Source organism: Chiloscyllium plagiosum, chromosome 17 (genome assembly GCF_004010195.1).
Source record: "Chiloscyllium plagiosum isolate BGI_BamShark_2017 chromosome 17, ASM401019v2, whole genome shotgun sequence".
Classification (NCBI taxonomy): Eukaryota; Metazoa; Chordata; class Chondrichthyes; order Orectolobiformes; family Hemiscylliidae; genus Chiloscyllium; species Chiloscyllium plagiosum.
The window spans coordinates 27,715,640-27,734,174 of NC_057726.1; the positions used below are offsets into that span (position 1 = coordinate 27,715,640).

At 39.7% G+C, this 18,535-nt stretch overlaps 1 protein-coding gene across 1 annotated transcript in view; it reads left to right on the forward strand.

Moving 5' to 3' along the window:
* chst6 (carbohydrate sulfotransferase 6) overlaps positions 1-6,048 on the forward strand; it is a 17,493-nt gene extending 11,445 nt beyond the window's left edge. Inside the window, exon 2 of the mRNA XM_043706722.1 lies at positions 3,487-6,048. Within this exon, the coding sequence (XP_043562657.1) occupies positions 3,514-4,704 (1,191 nt within the window). The 5' untranslated portion in view covers positions 3,487-3,513 and the 3' untranslated portion in view covers positions 4,705-6,048. The remainder of the gene's footprint in view (positions 1-3,486) is intronic.
* Positions 6,049-18,535: the final 12,487 nt, after the last annotated feature.

Below are 18,535 nucleotides of genomic sequence, written 5' to 3' on the forward strand. Positions count from 1 at the left end.
AGGCTGAACAGGCTGGGGCTGTTTTCCCTGGAGCATCGGAGGCTGAGGGGTGACCTTATAGAGGTTTACAAAATTATGAGGGGCATGGATAGGATAAATAGACAAAGTATTTTCCCTGGGGTTGGGGAATCCAGAACTAGAGGGCATAGGTTTAGAGTGAGAGGGGAAAGATATAAAAGAGACCTAAGGGGCAACTTTTTCACGCAGAGGGTGGTATGTGTATGGAATGTGCTGCCAGAGGAAATGGTGGGGGCTGGTACAATTGCAACATTTAAGAGGCATTTGAATGGGTATATGAATAGGATGGGTTTGGAGGGATATGGGCTGGGTGCTGGCAGGTGTGTCTAGATTGGGTTGGGATATCTGGTCGGCATGGACGGGTTCGACTGAAGGGTCTGTTTCTATGCTGTACATCTGTATGACTCTATGATGAATGGGCAGGTGTACATATTTACAAGAACTGAATCATTACTATATGTGAAATTAACAAAATGTTCCTGAAACCAAGCCCTATTGATTGAGCTATGAATGGCTCGTTGGCCAATAGTGGAGGCACTGCCTATAAATTTTCATTCATTAATATTAAAGGATAGAAAGTCATTAACAGTAGTTCACACTGTTTCTGAGTGAAGAACACAATGTTGCACAAAGTTCAGCACTATTTGTGACTCCTCAGATCCTGAAGTAGTCCATGTCCAAATACAATAAGACGTGGATATTATCCAGGTTTGGGATGACAAGTGACAAGTAATATTCATGCCACACAAATGCCAGGCAATGACCATCTCCAATAAGAGATCATCTAATCATTGCCCCTTGACATTCATTAAAAATACCATCACTGAATCCCCCACTGTCAACATCCTGGGGGTTACCATTGACCAGAAACCAAACTGGACTCGTCATATAAATAAAGTGGCTATGAAAGCAGGTCACAGGCAAGGAATACGGTGGTGAGTAACTCATCTCCAGACTCCTCAAAGACTATCCATCATCTACAAGGCACAAGTCTTATGCAACAGTGTGTACTGTCCACAAGATGCATTGCAAAAATTCACAAAGATTCTTAGGCAGCATCTTCCAAACCCACAATCACTTCCATCCAGAAGGGCAACAGATACACAGGAATACCACTAACTAAAAGTTCTCCTCCATGACACACACAATTGTGACTTGGAATTATTGCCATTCCTTTTTAGTGTTGCTGGGTAAAAATCCTGGAATTCTCTACAAAAGTATATGGACTGCAGTGGTTCAAGAAGTGGAGGTGCCAGCGTTTGACTGGGGTGGACATAGTTAAAATTCACATGACACCAGGTTATAGTTCAACAGGTTTATTAGCTTTCAGAGTGCTGCTCCTTTATCAGGTAGTTAATGGAGTATGACTATAGGACACAGAATTTACAGCAAAAGATCATAGTGTCATACATTGATGTGATATATTGAGCAAACCTCGGTTGCTGTTAAGTTTTTCATCTTTTAGTTTTTTAATTCATTAATATGTAAATCCCAGAACTTCTTTGAAGTCACATTCCTAAGATAATGTAAGGCTTTATTTTAGAAAGGTGACATCTCAGCTCAAACAGTGCATTAAAGGTGTGAGGTTAGAGTCTGTATGTATTCCAGTCTTACCTGACAAAGGAACAGCGCTCCAAAAGCTTAGTGTTTCCAAATAAACCTGTTGGACTATTACCTGGTGTCATGTGATTTTTAAAGTGGTTCAAGAAGGCAGCTCACCATCACCTTCTCAAGAGCAAGTAAGGATGGGAATAAATGCAGGCTAGGCAGTGATGCCCATGTCCCACCAGTGAATAAAAAAATTCCCTGCATGCAAGGTGATGGCAAGAATCTTCAGAAAAATGTTGCCTACTGTGATATTTTGCTGCTGAAGTAAACTAGCTTTTTCAAGGCTATAAGTTCTTACAGCATGAGGATCGACAGGATGACATTTCCTATTACCTGGGTGGAGATGTATCTGTCTTCAATATCCACCTCTGTGTTTAGCAAGACTTGTGAGGTCAGTGGAGTTTGTGTTAGTGGGATGCTCAACAAATCTTTCATGCTCTTCACCTTCCATAAGTGGATAAAACTTCTAAGAAAAAGCTTCAGGATAGGGAAGAGGTTGGAGAAGAGTTGTACCCACCCCAAAGAAAACTGAAATTGCTTCCATGGTTTTTTTTTAAAAGGGTGCTGATGCAATCCCCAATGTATCCACAATCCATGATGTGTCCCAGCAATCTATTTTCATTACCTATGATAGACTGTAACCCTATAAAATCCCTAGAAATAGGAGTTGCACTGCTCAGAGTTCACACCTGAAGTGATAACCATGAGACCACTGACGTGAAAATTGATTCTTCTGACCCAACTTATGATTAGGTGAATTGATAAAAAGATCACTTGAGAAACTGCAGAAGTGGGCAGAACTGCAGATATTTTGGATTGCAGTACAATTCCAATCAAACCTTTGTCTCCATTTGCTTCTTTTTACCTTTCCCTCAGATATGACACTGAAACATTGATTTTTTTTAACATCCCAATGCTTGTGGGATTATAAAAAATAAAGCTTCAAACTTCAGTTATAGCCTCAACTTTAATCCATTCAATCCTGATTTTATTGGTGCTGGGAAGGTTCAGATGACCAATCTGCTTTCATAAGGCTCTGTGCCTCATATTGTAACTTCACTTTAAATACAACGCGATACCTGGCATCAAATGGAGATGAGAATGATTGATTGTGTTGAGGGGTAAGTGCTTTTCCATCACTGCTTGTGGATCAGTGGGAGCAGCGATATGTTTCCTTAATTAATCCTGAAGCTAACTTGTTTTTTTTCCTGTGATTGACACCCTCCACTCAAAAATTTACTGACCTCCAACTCTGCCCCTGACACTCACTACAAGCCCCACTCAGTTGTAGGAAAATATGTGAGGTTGGGATGATAAAGTAGGGATTCTTTGCCTGACATGGAGTTGGATTTGTTAATCTGGCTGGTTCCAGGCAAGAAACCTGAAACGGTATGGATACTGCAGAGTTAAATTCCACAATTCCCAGCCCTCACCACTTCCAATCTGGTCTGTAAATTCAGCACCTGCAAAAACCACATCTGTATATCCCAAGTGTAAATTCTGGTCTTTGAATTTTGTTAGGCAGGCAAAATATGTATCAATAATAATTGTTTTGTAGGTGCTATTACCTGTAAGAAACCTCATACCTGCTGCAAATGTTGGAACATTAATAGATGGAAAATCTTGATCTTGTCATTTCCGCTTGAGTGCAGCTGCCACATGGTTCCCCTATCTGAATGTCCTGTGGGATTAAATCCAATAAGTATTGCCTCAACCAAGGAAATAAAACTCTGAAGATGATGTTTTGATCTTCGTACTTTGTGAATCTTGCTTTTCTATCTTATCAATCATCTTATAATTGCGTGGATTTGTGATTGTATAGTTTTGATGAAACCTTAAATATGTTCTTCTATTTTACAGATCAGTACCACATTAGCAACCATCGCTATGGTGAGGCTAACGTTTGTAACTACAAGCATTGCTGTATTTGTGGCTGTTCAGACATTTGCTTTAATCGTCATCTACTCCAGACAAAAAGTTCAAATATCTGTGTCTGATAACCAGAATAACAAGGTTCACATTCTCATTCTTTCTTCCTGGAGGTCAGGTTCTTCCTTTGTGGGGCAAGTATTTAGTCAGCACCCTGATGTTTTTTACTTAATGGAGCCTGCCTGGCACGTGTGGGTAAATATGTATCAAAACAATGCAAAGGTCTTGCAAATGGCTGTTCGAGACCTTATACGATCTACATTCTTGTGTGATATGTCAGTATTTAATGCCTACATGGGTGAAAACAGACGCGTGTCTGATTTGTTCCAGTGGGAAGTCAGCAGAGCTCTCTGCTCACCCCCTACATGTGACTATTATAAAAGAACAGATCTCAGCAATGATGAAACATGTAAGAAACATTGCAATATGTCCAAATTTTTTAAAATGGAAGAAGCATGCAAAACGTACAATTATATTGTTATCAAAGAAGTGAGATTTTTTGAGTTAATGCCACTGTTTCCTCTTCTCGCCGATCCCTCACTGAACCTCAAAATCATCCACCTTGTTAGAGACCCTAGGGCTGTCATGAAATCTCGTGGTAAATCATTATCTGCACTGATGCGAGACAATGGAATTGTTATGGGTGCTAATGGTAAACCCATTGAAAAAGACAAAGCTGAAGCATCAAATTACGAAGTCATGAAAGAAGTTTGCAGAAGTCACATACAGATTCATGAGGCAGCAACCAAGCAAGCTCCAGACTTTCTAAAACAACGCTACATGATGGTGAGGTATGAAGATCTAGTAAGAGATCCACTGAATGAGATATCAACAATGTATAAATTTACGGGCTTAACTTTTACTCCAAAACTTAGGTCTTGGATATATAACATCACACATGGAGAAGGAGCTGGATCAGCATTCAAAATAACATCTCGGAATGCTAAAAGCATATCACAGGCATGGAGGACTGAGGTGCCATTTGAAAAGGTTTTAAAAGTACAGGATATCTGTCGGGGAGCCATGAATATTCTTGGATATCGATTAGTCCAGTCTGAACGTGAACAGAAACTATCATCTCTGGATCTTGTCTTACCACTGAGAGAATACAAATTCAGCTGGTTGAGTTCTGCTGAAGACCCATCTTAAATCATGGATGATTTTTGGACATCAAAGAACTTATTTTATATTGTGATTGTCTGCTGTCTTTGATTTAAAAAAACCCTTCTGAATTTTGTATGAAGTGCACAAGGATTGCTGGATCTTTACACAAAAACTTTTGAGCTGTCATTGCAACATTGCCACTGGCATCAAAAATATGCCAGATCTTTCCATGATATTTTATCTTTTGTGATAAATTAAATTGGTTTCATATTTAGCACTATAGTTAGAAGATATGTACATTAAAAGATGTAATTAATGCCATACTTAGCAGTTAATTTTGCAGTGGGGCTATTTAATTTCTGGGAGGTCAGTGCATCGGTGATAAATTCTTTTTAATATGTTTTATTTTAGTTTAATGAGGACAAATTATTCATTTTAATTTTGGGTGATAGGGGCCAGGAAGTAAAGAAGAAAGACAATCCCATTGGTGTTGTATGGATTGTTCTAGATTAATGAAGTAAACTGTATTTCTGGTAAAAACGGACACATGGGAAATCAGTGGAACATTCACCAGAATATTTTATGTATAAAATGAATGGGCAGAACATTGTGAGAAATGCACCAGTGCTTTCCCATTGTGTACATCCAACTGAAAAATGTCAGTTAGTTATATATTTTACTTTAAACTTTACATTTATATAGGGTTTTATTTTCAAGTAAAGTGTGTGCTGAAACATCAGAAGCATTACAAGACAACTGGCAACAATTCAGAAGAAAAAGCTTTATTGTTCGATTATTCTTTTTGATGTAATCACAATAAGGCACCAAGCTCAGAACAACAGGTCATATTTCTACCTTGGGTAGCCAATGGAAATTGAATAAACTCTCATATTGACACAGCGCAATCAAAGTAAATCTTTCTCTATTTTGTCTAAAAATGAGCTTTAATCTATTTTTGGAAGAAAAATAGATTATAGTGTTATTTCTGTTTTTCATACCCATCATTCTTGTTGACTATCAAAATTGAATAGCAACAGAAATCTTGATATTATCCTTTCCATTGGCTATACTGTACTGGTCAAATTGCTTCAGATCTAATTGGTGCAGGTTCATGAGAGAATTTAATTTTTTAAGCTATTTACATTAAGTTGAACACTAATTGTTCACTGGGTTTTCCCACATCTCTGTACACAGCCAGTCACATGTACTTGCTGAAGCATATACACCCACACAATGGGCAAATTGTTGAGTTCTTGATTTATGATGGTATTGTAGTCACTTGGCACCAGTGTTTCTACAATGTTTGCACTCAGAATTCAGAGTATACCAATTCTTTTTGGCTTACAATTAACAAGTAATTATGAGTAATTAAAAATTTGGGGAAAATGATTTTTTGTCTCTTTGCATGTTATACTGCTGGTTTCAATCTGGATATTTTGTCTGATACCTTAAGCGTTATTCCTTTAAATCTTCTATGAATTGCAATTATGAAGCAGTTAAATGCTTGAAGTAGCACTTGCAAGATAAAACTTATTGATGGTTCTATTAGCAACAAATTGGATTTAAACAGAACTTGTATCACAGAAAAAATTCCAAAGGGGAGAAACAGATGCCTGGGCAAGAGCTAAGGGAGATAACAAAAACAGCAAGATGGACAATATCCAGCTTGGAGTGATAAATGACAAGTAGCATTCATGCCACACAAGAGTCAGGCAATGACCATTTTCAACATGAGAATTAACGATTCTCATTTGGCATACAATAGCTGTACCATCACTGCATCTCCCACAATTAACATCTTGCAGGTTACCATTGACCAGACACTGAACTAGATCAGTCATACAAATACTATAGCTACGACAGCAGTCAGAGACTCGGAATTTTGTAGCAGGTTACTCACCTTCTATTTTCTCAATGCCTTTCCACAACCTACAAGGCACAAGTCAGGAATGTATTGGAATTCTGAAATAAAGTAAAGAATGCTGGAGATCTGAAACAAAGAAATAGCTTGTTAATAGCACGGCTGCCTGACAGCACCAGGGACCTGGGTTTGATTCCAGCCTTGGTTGACAGTCTGTGTGGAGCTTGCACATTCTTCATATCTGCTGGGTTATCTGCAGGCTGCTCTGGTTTTCTTCCACAGTCCATGGTGTGCAAGTTAGGTGGATTGGCCACGCTAAATTGCTCCGTAGTGTGCAGGGATTTATAGGTAAGGTGGATTAGCCATGGGAAATGTGGGGTTATGGTGATAGGGTGAGCCTCTGGGTGGGGTACCCTTCAGAAGGTTGGTGCAGACTTGATGGGCTAAGTAGGCTGTTTCTGGCTAATCCAACATCCCATTTCCTGCATTTTCCCCATAATTCTTGATTAAAAATCTCTCAGCTGTAAATATACACAAGGACTTTGCTCTCAGTGGCAAGGTGTTCCAAAGATTCTTAATCCTCAGAAGAGAAATTCTTTCTCATCTCATCTTAAAATGGAATCCCTTTATTCTGAAACTATGCCCTCTGGTTCTAGACTGTCTGAAAAGGGGATGCAATCTTTCAGCATTTACCCTGTCAAGCCCCTTAAGAGTCCTGTATGTTCGATGAAATCACCTCTCATTTTTTCTGATTCAGTGATAAGTCCTAACCTGTTTTGACAATCCCTCCATACCAGGGATCATTCTTGTGAACCTTCTCTGATCTGCCTCCAATGAAACAAAAGATATTTTTTAAAAAGGGCACCAAAACTGCTCACAGTACTCCAGTTGTGATCTCACCAGCACCTTGTACAATTGCAGTAAGACTTCCCGATTCATATACTATAACCCTTTTGAAATAAGAGCTAACATTCCGTTAGCCTTCCTGATTATCTGCTGTACCTGTGTGCTGGCTTTCTGTGTCTTGTGCACAAGTACCTATCCCACTTCCCCCCCCCCACCAAACTTTTGTGTGGCAGCCTTGTGCAGTTTCTCTCTATTTTAAATAATTCTGACTTTTTTTATTCTCCCTTTCACGTTTTCCCATACTGTAGTTAATTTGACAACATTTTTTCAACTTATTTAATTTCTCAACATTTCTCTGTGAACTATTTGTATTCCTCTCACAATTTGTCTTTCTACATATTTTTGTGTCATCTGCAGATTTGGCTATAGTATATTCACTTCCTTGATCCGCAATATATATTGTAAACAGTCGTGGTCCCAGCACTGATCCTTGTGGAACCCTACTGGTGCCAGGTTGTCAACCTGAAAAAGAACCCTTTATCCCCCACTTGATGATTCCTAACCATTAGCCAATTCATTATCCACATCACTCTTGAACTGAATGTTAATTTTTATCAAGGTTATGATCATGACTCTCTAGGGACCTTTTACCCAGAGGTCTTTTATTAAACCTGCCTCATTACCAATAATGAGATCCAAGGTAGCTTGTTCCCTGGTTGCCTCCATGACATACTACTCGGGGAAGCCATCCCGGATGCACTGTATGAATTTGTTGTTGTAGCTACCCTCTGAACAGTAAAGGAATTAAGAGTTATGGTGAGCAGGCAGGTACGTGTAGCTGAGTCCACAAAAAAGTCAGCCATGATCTTATTAAATAGGGGAGCAGGCTTGACAGGCTAGATGGCCTACTCTTACTCCTATTTCTTATGTTCTTATGTTCTTTCCAATTTTATTAACCCAATCAACATGAAGAGTAAAGTCGCTGTCAATTATTGTGTTTTCTTTTTAATGCGTTCTTACTATTTATTGATGGATAGCTTTTCCAACAAAAAGGTTGATGTTTGGGTTCTGAACATTACTTTTGCCATGTCTTAATTTCCTTTTTTTTTACCTGTGCTCAAATGGACTCTACATCATTTGAGCCGAGATTGTCTTTCACAACTGTCATCATTTCATTTCTTACTGACATTGCTAGCTCATCACCTTTTCCATCTCTCTTATCTTTCTGAAAAGTTAAATATCCCTGAATGTTTGAGTCATACCTCCTTGTGACCATGTTTCCATAATGGCTTGACAGCATTTTGATTTCACTGATCATGGAATCCCTACAATGCACATAGAGGCTATTAGGTTCATTGACTCTGTACCAACCTTCTAAAAAGAGTATCTCACCCTAACTCTACACTTACCATATTAACCCACCAAATCTGCACATTTTTGGACTGTGGGAGGAAACCCATGCAAACATGGGGAAAACATGCAATTTCCACACAGTCGCCCAAGGCTAGAATCAAACCCAAGTCCCTGGTGCTGTGAGTGCTAAATACTTTACCACCTTGCCATCCCAATTTATCTCAACTTGCACTATTAGTTTGTCTAAATTATTTGGAATGATTTGTGCATTTAAATATGACTGTTGTTCTATTATTGAATTTTCTCACTCTTTTATGCTTCCTTGGTAAAATATGACATTCACATATTCTGTCCCTTTTTACATTTTGGTTACAATCAGCCCCATCACTAACCTGCTATCCTATCTTCTATTATCATTGATTTTCTTATTTTCCATATAGTTGAACCTATCTCCCACTATTTTGTTTAAAGCTCAATATCCATCAATACATGGCTTGGAGAGGGTGGACGCTAGAAAATTGTTTCCGTTAGGCGAGGAGACTAGGACCTGTGGACACAGCCTTAGAATTAGAGGGGGTAAATTCAGAACAGAAATGCGGAGACATTTCTTCAGCCAGAGAGTGGTGGGCCTGTGGAATTCATTGCCGCAGAGTGCAGTGGAGGCTGGGACGCTAAATGTCTTCAAGGCAGAAATTGATAAATTCTTGATGTCACAAGGAATTAAGGGCTATGGGGAGAATGCGGATAAGTGGGGTTGAAATGCCCATCAGCCATGATTGAATGGCAGAGTGGACTCGATGGGCTGAATGGCCTTACTTCCGCTCCTATGTCTTATGGTCTTATCCAGCCCTAGTCATGTGAATCACCAGAACTCTGATCCCAGCATGATTTAGGTGTAGCTTGTCCCATTGAAGCAGCTCTCTTCTTCCCCAGTACTGGTGCCAATGTCCCAATAATTCAAACCTGTTTTACCCACACCAATCTTTGGGACATGCATTTACCTCTTTAATCTGATTGACCCTGGGCCAGTTACTATATGCTCAGGTAGTAATCCAGAGATCATTGCCTTTGTGGTTCTATTTTTTAATTTAGCCTCTAGCTGTTCATATTCCATCAACAGAATCTCTTTCCTCTTTCTAACTGTATCACTGGTACCTACAAAAACTGGATCTTTCCCCTCCCACTCCAAATTTGGGGCGGTATGGTGGCTCAGTGGTTAGCACTGCTGCCTCACAGTGCCAGGGACCCGGGTTCGATTCCATCCTTGGACAACTGTCTGTGTGGAGTTTGCACGTTCTCCCCATGTCTGCGTGGGTTTCCTCCCAGAGTCCACGATGTGCAGGTCAGGTTAATTGGCCCTACTAAATTGTCCATAGTGTTAGGTGCATTAGTCAGAGGGAAATAGGTCTGTGTGGGTTACTCTTCGGAGGGTCAGTGTGGACTTGTTGGGCCGAAGGGCCTGTTTCCACACTGTAGGGAATCTAATCTAATCAAGTTCCCCAGATATTCTGAACCTGGGCACCAGGTAGGTAACACAGCCTTTGGGACTGTCAATCCTGACCACAGAGAACAGTTTTTATTCTGTTAATTATACTATCCCTGATTACAACTGCATTTCTGTTTTCTCCCCACTTTTGAATAGTTTGCTGTACCATGGTGCTATGGTCAGTTTGCTCATTCTCCCTATAGCCCACAAAGGGAGCAAGAATCTCAAACCTGTTAGATAAGTACAAGGGCTAAGGCTACTTCAGCGCCACTTTCCGGATCCCTGTACTTGCCTGGCTATAGCTACACTCTTCTGTTCCTGATCACTGACCAAATTCAAAGTAGATAATCTAAGGGGGTGTGCCTGCATCCTGATACATCCTGGTAACTCTCTCCTTCCTGTTGTGTTGCAATATACAAAGCTCATCAATTCTGAGCTGGAGTTCCTCAAGGAGCCAACACTTCTTCTGTATTATCCAAAATGATGGCTGAAGGATCAGCTTCTGAATTTTCAAATTCTGATTCTTTCTCCAATTATTCATGTTCCACGCCCTGTTTCTTTTACTGTAAGTAAAATTTTCTGCTGGTTTTCCTCACGACGGTAATAACTCTTTAATCTCACTGATTGTTCCTCTGGAATACTCATACAGAATTAGCATAGTTGAATTTCTTTTTAATTTGGTACGGTTCAATGAACCTTGCTTTTCATGGTTCCCCAGAGACAGGTAACAATGCTAACACATTGCCTTTGACAATGATATTTGAAACCTTGACCTTTTTATCTACGATAGTTTTCATTGTTTGTTGAGCAAGGTTCAAATGTTTTTTTGACCTTGATTAGTTTCTCTCAAACACAAAACACAGATAGGAATTTCTCATTAATCAATTTGCATAAACCTCTCACTTCATATCTGGAAATTCCTTTAACCCAATCTTTAGGATATTTATGACAGTCAGTTTTAATCATGGACTTTAAAGCTTTATGCTATCTTTCCAATGCACCTTGCGATTGTGGACCTAAGCAGAAGATGCAAGTTTTTTTTCTTCCCAAACTAGTAATCATTTCTATGAATATTTAAGACGTAAAATTTGAACCCGGAATTAACGGTACTTTAAAAAAAATTCATGCCAGTAAAAGGTGATATAATTTTTCTCCGACTGTACTTGCAAGGAATTTCCTCAAAGGTGTTGCTTCAGGCATAGGGAAACATTAATAATTACGAAAAAAATATTGATTCCTGGATTTAATGATTTACAAGATAGGCAATGGCAAACTTTCAAAGTGTGCATGGTTCATTTCTGTCTGGCGCAAAGATAAAATGGGAAACCACCTGACCATGGCTAACAAAGGAAGTTATGGAAAGTATTAGATTGAGAGGGAGAAGCATAAAAGTTGGCTAAAAACACCAGTAACCTGACCTTGGGAGCAGTGTGGATTCAGCAGAGGAGGACAAAGGGATTAATTAAGAGGGGAGAAACAGAGTACAAGTGTGAGTTTGCAGGAAGCACACAAACTGATTGTTAAAAACTTCTATAAGTATGTGAAGAGATAAATGACTAGTGAAAACAAATGCAAGTCCCTTACAATCAAAACAGGACAAGTTATGATGGGAAACAAAGAGATAGCAGAACAACTAAATATATATCTTAACTATCTTCACAAAAGGAGAAGACAAGTAACGCCCAAAACGTTTTGGAGAACATAAGGTCTAGTGACAAGGAGGAAAAGAAGGAAATCAATAAGTGGTGTTAGGGAAATTGGTGGGATTAAACCTAGAGCCCTACAATCTACACTCCAGAATACTAAAGGAAGTGAATAGTGAATGCATCATCAATGGTCATCTCCAAGATTCTATAGACTGTGAAACAGTTCATATAGACCGAAGGGTAGCTAATGTAACCCCACTATTTAAAAAAGGAAGTTAAGAGAAAATGCGGAATTGTAGACCAGTTAACGTGACTTTAGTAGTGGGGACCAATATAGATTCCATTATGAAAGATTTAACAGTTGAGCACTTGAAAAACATTGACAGGATTGGGCAGGTCAGCATGGATTTTTTTTTCATTCACTTGTGGGATGTGGGTGTTTTTGGCTGGCCAGCATTTATTCAGCATTTTGAAAAGGTGGTGAGCTGCCTTCTTGAACCGCTGCAGTCTGTGTGCTGTAGGTAGCCCCACAATGTTGACAGTGAAAAAATGATGATATGTTTCCAAGTCAGGCTGGCTTGGAGGGAACTTGCAGATGGTGGTGGTGTTCCCATGAACTACTGTCCTTGACCTTCTAGATGGAAGTGATTGTGGGTTTAGAAGACACTATCATACTTGACAAATCTATTGGATTGTTCGACGATGTAATGAGTAGAGTTGATAAGGTGGAGCCAGTGAATATGGTTTACTTCAACTTCCAGAAGGTTTTCTAAAATGCCTGACATAAAATATTAGCATGTAAAATTAGAGGGCATAGGATTGGGGTAGGGTATTGACATAGAGAGAGAACTGGCTGGCAGATAGGAGACAGAGTAGGAATAAATGTGTCATTTTCCAAGTGGCTGCCAATGATTAATGGGATACTGCAGGGATCAGAGCTAGGATACCAGCTAATGGCAATGTGTATGTTAATGATTCAGATGAGGGAACTAAATGTAATAACTCCAAATCTGCATACAATTCAAAGCTGGGTGGTAGGGTTAATCTGAGGATGATGCACAGATGCTTCAGAGTGCTTTGGACAAGTTGAGTGGATGGACAAATGTGTGACAAATGAACAATGATGTGGATAACTGTGCGGTTATCCAATTTTGTAGCAAAATTAGGAAGTAAACATAACCGAACAGTGATAGATTGGAAAAGGGGGAGGTGCACTGAGACTTGGGTGTTCTTGTACATGAGTCACTGAAAGTAAGCATGTATGTGTAGCAGGTGGTGAAGAAAGAAAATGGTATGTTGGCCTTCACAGTGAAAGGATTTGAGTACAGGAGCAGGGATGTCTTGCTGCAATTGTACAGGACCTTGGTGAAACCATACCTAAAGTACTGTGTGCTGTTTTGATCTCCTTATCTGAAGAAGGATGTTCTGCCAAGGAAGGAGTGCAACAAAAATTCACCACACTGATTGCTGGGATGGCAGGACTGATAAATGAAGAGAAACTAGATTAGTTAGGATTATATTCACTGGAGTTTAGAAGAATGAGAGGGGAGCTCAAAGAAACTCAGAAAATTCTAACAGGATCAAGCATGGTAATGGCAGGAAAAAATGTTGCTTTTGACCAGGGATTCCTGAATCAGAGGATGACAGCCTGAGGATAGGGAGTAGGAGGAGGAGAATTTTTTTCATCTAGAGAGCATTGAGCCTGTGGAGTTCTCTGCGAAGGATAAAGTATTGGATGTTTTCAAGAAGGAGGTAGATATAGTCCTTAGAGCTAAAGGAATTAAAGGATATGAAGAGAAAGTAGAAACAAGATATTGAGTTGATGAGTCCTGATCATTATGAGTGGCGGAGCAGGCCGGGAAGGGCTGAATTGCCAATTCCTCCTCCCATTCCTGGCAGGAGCCCAATGCAACCTAATGAAGATGCTGTTAAATGGTTCTTTGAGAGCTGCTATCAGGGTTAAGGGCACGGGTTTAATTGTTGAATGGGATTTCCTGGCATTCATGGTGACATTTGATTACATCTTTGTGTAATCCTGGCTAATAAAAATGTATTAGTATTTTAGTTTATGTTTTCTTAAGATCTAGTGACCTACCGTTGGGATTCTGTGGGCCACTAATACATTTTGTTACAATACCTAGATAGGATTACAATCTATTTGATGTGGTTTTCATTTCCTAATAGTACGTAGAGTTGTAGAATTTTCATAGCATGGAAAGAGGCATCTATTCTAATCCCAGTTTTGACCCTAGCCCGAAGCCTGTGGCATTTCAAGTGCTCATCTAAATTGTCTTTAGGGTTCAAGCTTCTACAATTCTTTCAGGCAGCGAGTTCCAGATACTCCCAATTCTCTGGGAGAAAGCATTTTTCCCTCAAATCTCCTCTAAACCTCCTGCTTCTTGCCTTGGAACTGTGTGCACTGGATATTAACCCGCTAATAAATGATAACATCTGTCTATCTGCACCAGTCTAAGCCCCTCAGAGCTTTTTGTATCTCAATCGGATTCCTCTCTCAGCCTTCTTTGCTTTAAGGAAAACAACCCCAGCCTATTTAGTCTCTCTTCATGGCTGAAATGCTCCAGCACAGGCAACATCCTGATGAATCTCTTCTGCATCCTCTCTAGTGCAATCATATGCTTCCTGTGGGGTGGTGACCAGAACTGCACACAGTACTCCGGCTGTGGTTTAGTATTATATGCATCTGCATCATAATCTCCTCCTCATGTATTCATTGCCTTAACTAATAAAAGCAAGTAATCCATATGCCTTCTGAACCATCTTATCCACTTGTCCTGCTGTCTTCAGGAATCTATGGACACACACACGAATGGTCCTACCATTCAATGTGTACCTCCTTGCTTTGTTGATCTTCTTACATCACATCACATCACATCACATCACATCACACTTTTCAGGATTAAATTCCATTTGTCACTGTTTAGCCCATCTAACCAGCTCATCTATATTGTTCTGTAGGCTAAGGCTTTTCTTCTCAACCACCAATTTTTGTCATGTGTGAGTTTAGTGATCCTCCTACATTCATGTCTTGATCACAAATATACACAACAAACGGCAAAGAACTCCACTGGACGCAGCTTTCAGTCGTAAAAACACCCTTCAGAGATCATGCTCTGCTTCTTAGCACTAAGTTAACTTTGGATCTAATTTGCCAAATTACCCTGGACATGTCAAATATCTTACTGAAGTCCATGTAGACTACATAAAATGGTCTACCCTCACCTACATGATCAGTCAACAATTCAATCAAATTTGTTAGACATGATTCCCCCATGCTGAACTATCCTTGATTAATAAGGAGAAAGTGAAGACTGCAGATGCTGGAGATCAGAGTTGAGAGTGTGGTGCTGTAAAAGCACAGCAGGTCAGGCAGCATCTGGGAGCAGGAGAATTGACATTTGGGGCATAAGCCCTTCATCAGGAAGGGAAGGGACATTCTAGATGAAGGGCTTATGCCTGAAATGTCAATTCGTCTGCTCCTCAGATGCTGCCTGACCTGCTTTGCGTTTCCAGCACCACACTCTCGACTCTATCCTTGATTAATCTTTGTCTTTCCAAATGGAAATTAATTCTGTCCCTCAGAAATTTTTCCATTAGTTTTCTTACCACAGATGTTAGACTCATTGGCCTGTAGTTTCCTGCTTTATATCTATCTCTCTTCTTGAATACTGGCTTCAGATTAACTGTTCTCCAGTCCTCTGGCATGCCTCATGTGGCCACAGAGGATCTGAAAATTAATAGAGACCCTGCCATCTCCTCCTTTGCCTCCAGTAACATCCTTGGATACCTCTCATCTGGGCCTGGGGATTTATCCATTTGCAAGCCTGTTAAAACCTCCTTCCTCACATACTAATTTATTCAAGTATATCACAGCCCCCTTCCCTGATTTATGTACCTACATCATCCTTCTTTACAGTGAATATAAATGCAACATACTCATTTAAAACTTCACTATGTTTTTATGGCCCCTTACACAATTTGCCATTTTGGCCTTTAATGGGCCCTAATCTCTTTCTGGTTATTCCCTTGTCCTAATACACTTATAAATCACCTTTGAATTTTCTTAACTGTTATCCACCAGTGTTTTTGCACGTTCATTCTTTGCTCTTCTAATTTGTTTAAGAGCACTGTCTGCAGTTTCTATATTCCTCTAGGATATTTGTTTTGTGCCTTTATCAGCTACATAACATTTTCTTGTTCAATCCTGTACATCTCTAGTTATTCAAAGGTTGGCCCACCCTTCAGCTTTACAGGAATACGTTAGCTTTGCACTCTCACTATTACACTTTGGAATGTCTCTCACTATTTTGATGTGGACTTTCCTGCAAGTAACTGCTCCCAATTCAATTTGGCCAGATCCTATCTTATTTAATAAAATGTGGCCATCCCCCAAAACCACCAGAACCATTATTTTTGGTCCATCTTTATTAATAATTACCTTATTTCCTAATGAATTGAATTATAGTCACTATTACCAAATGCTTCCGACTGCCACATCTACCACTTGGCCAGCTTTGTTTGCTATAATTAGGTTCAGGACTGCCCCCTCACTTGTTGGAATTTCTAGATGTTGGCTCAAAAACCTCTCCTGGTCACATGTTAAGAATTTCAATCTAAGCTTTTCACATTTTGTCTATCCCAGTTAATATAGGCAATATCATACAATTATCACTGTTATTTTTTCACTACTGAGAATTGCCTAAGATATCCATGTTTCTATCTCTTCTGTCTATTTAGAGATCTCTAGTACACTCCCATCAAAGTACAGTAATTGCCCCATTTTTGGGGAACCTTCTTAAGTGTCAACCCTCCTTTCTGCAGTAATTGGCTCCTTGATCAATATTGTAATACCATCAACCTTTTTTTTAATAGCTATTAGTATTGAAAAAAATTATTTTCCTTCACAAAATTATAAAATTACACAATATATAACGATCTGAGAGTATAACAACAATTACAATAAACTACTACTCTACTCTACAAAACAAATCAAATCTACATTTACTACAACTCAATAAATAATTAAATAAATTACACCTCTCAGCGCAACCCCAAAGCTCCCCATCCTTGGGAGCACTAGTAATTCGACCTGTATTTATTTAAATTCTTCCTCTCAGGGCACACGGCTCGTCAGACCTAATCATCGTGGCTAAACAAAAGTCCTAATTAATATGGCTGGCTAATCTGCTTCTCAATAGTTCAGAAAGGGCCGCCAAGTCTTACAGAAAAGCTCTGTTTTCTGGAACTCCATACTTGCAAGGAAGTCAACAGGGATGTGTTCCATAACTAATCTATGCAACTTTGGCAGGCCAGAGGGGCTCTCCGACACTCAAGTCATCAAAATGTTCTTCCTCGCACAATGAGTGAGAAAGTGAGCCTGCATAGTCACTGCCTTTGCTGTTTGAATTCATGTATCGCTGGACATTGGAGTGCATCTGGGACAATTAACAAAAAGTAAAATCCACAACTGATCTGGGAGAGGTCATAGCACAGAAGTAAATAAGTGAACAGTTTAAGTGTGGCCTACAGAAAGTATGCAGTTGTGAGTAGAGTGGGTTCTTTCCTGATTATATGTTTTTTTGAGATATGTCTCTTGATTAAACTTAAAATATAAACCATAACTATTAATTTAATCTGGAGCAGTGTTTTGTAGAGGAACAAGATGGTGTTATTTTCTGGGTCTGTAGATTGTGAAGGAGCAAAAATGGGCTTTAGTAGAGTGATATGTTCTTCTTGTCAGATGTGGGAGTTTAAAGAGAGTTTAAGGCTTACTAAGGATTATATCTGCAATAAATGCTGTTTGTTGTGACTCTTATCAGATCGAATGGATCGTTTGGAGAGACAGAAGCAATGAGGAATTTGCAGTAGTAACAGTATATGATGGATGGCAGTTATAGGAAGGGGGGAATGTCTCAGATACAGTCACATAGATGGGTTAACTTGAGGAAAAGTAAGAGAGGTAGGCAGCTAGTACAGGAGTCTTCTGTGGCTATACCCATTTCAAACAAGTATGCTGTTTTGGAAAATGTAGGGGGTGTTGGATTCTCAGGGAAACATAGCACGAATAGCCAAGTTTCTGGTATTGAGACTGGCTCTAATGCAACGAGGGATACGTCGGGTTCCAAGCGATCAATTGTGTTGGGGGATACTCTAATCTGAGGTATAGACAGACATTTCTGTGGCCAGCAGTGATAAATCAGAATGGTGTTGCTTCCCTGGTGCCAGGATCAAGTATGTCTCAGAGAGGGTGCAGAATGTTCTCAAGGGGGTGAAGGGCCAGCAAGAGGTCATTGTCCACATTGGCACCAATGATATAGGGAGGAAAAAGGTTGAGATTCTGAAGGGAGATTACAGAGGGTTAGGCAGGAATTTGAAAAGGAGGTCCTTGAGAGTAGTAATATCTGGATTACTCCCAGTGCTATGAGCTAGTGAGGGAAGGAATAGGAGGATAGAGCAGATGAATACATGGCTGATGAGCTGGTGTACGGGAGAAGGATTCACTTTATTGGATCATTGGAATCCCTTTTGAGGGAGAAGTGACCTGTACAAGAAGGACGGATTGCACGTAAATTGGAAGGGGACTAATATACTGGCAGGGAGATTTGCTAGAGCTGTTCGGGAGGATTTAAACTAGTAAAGTGGGGGGTGGGACCCAGAGAAACAAGT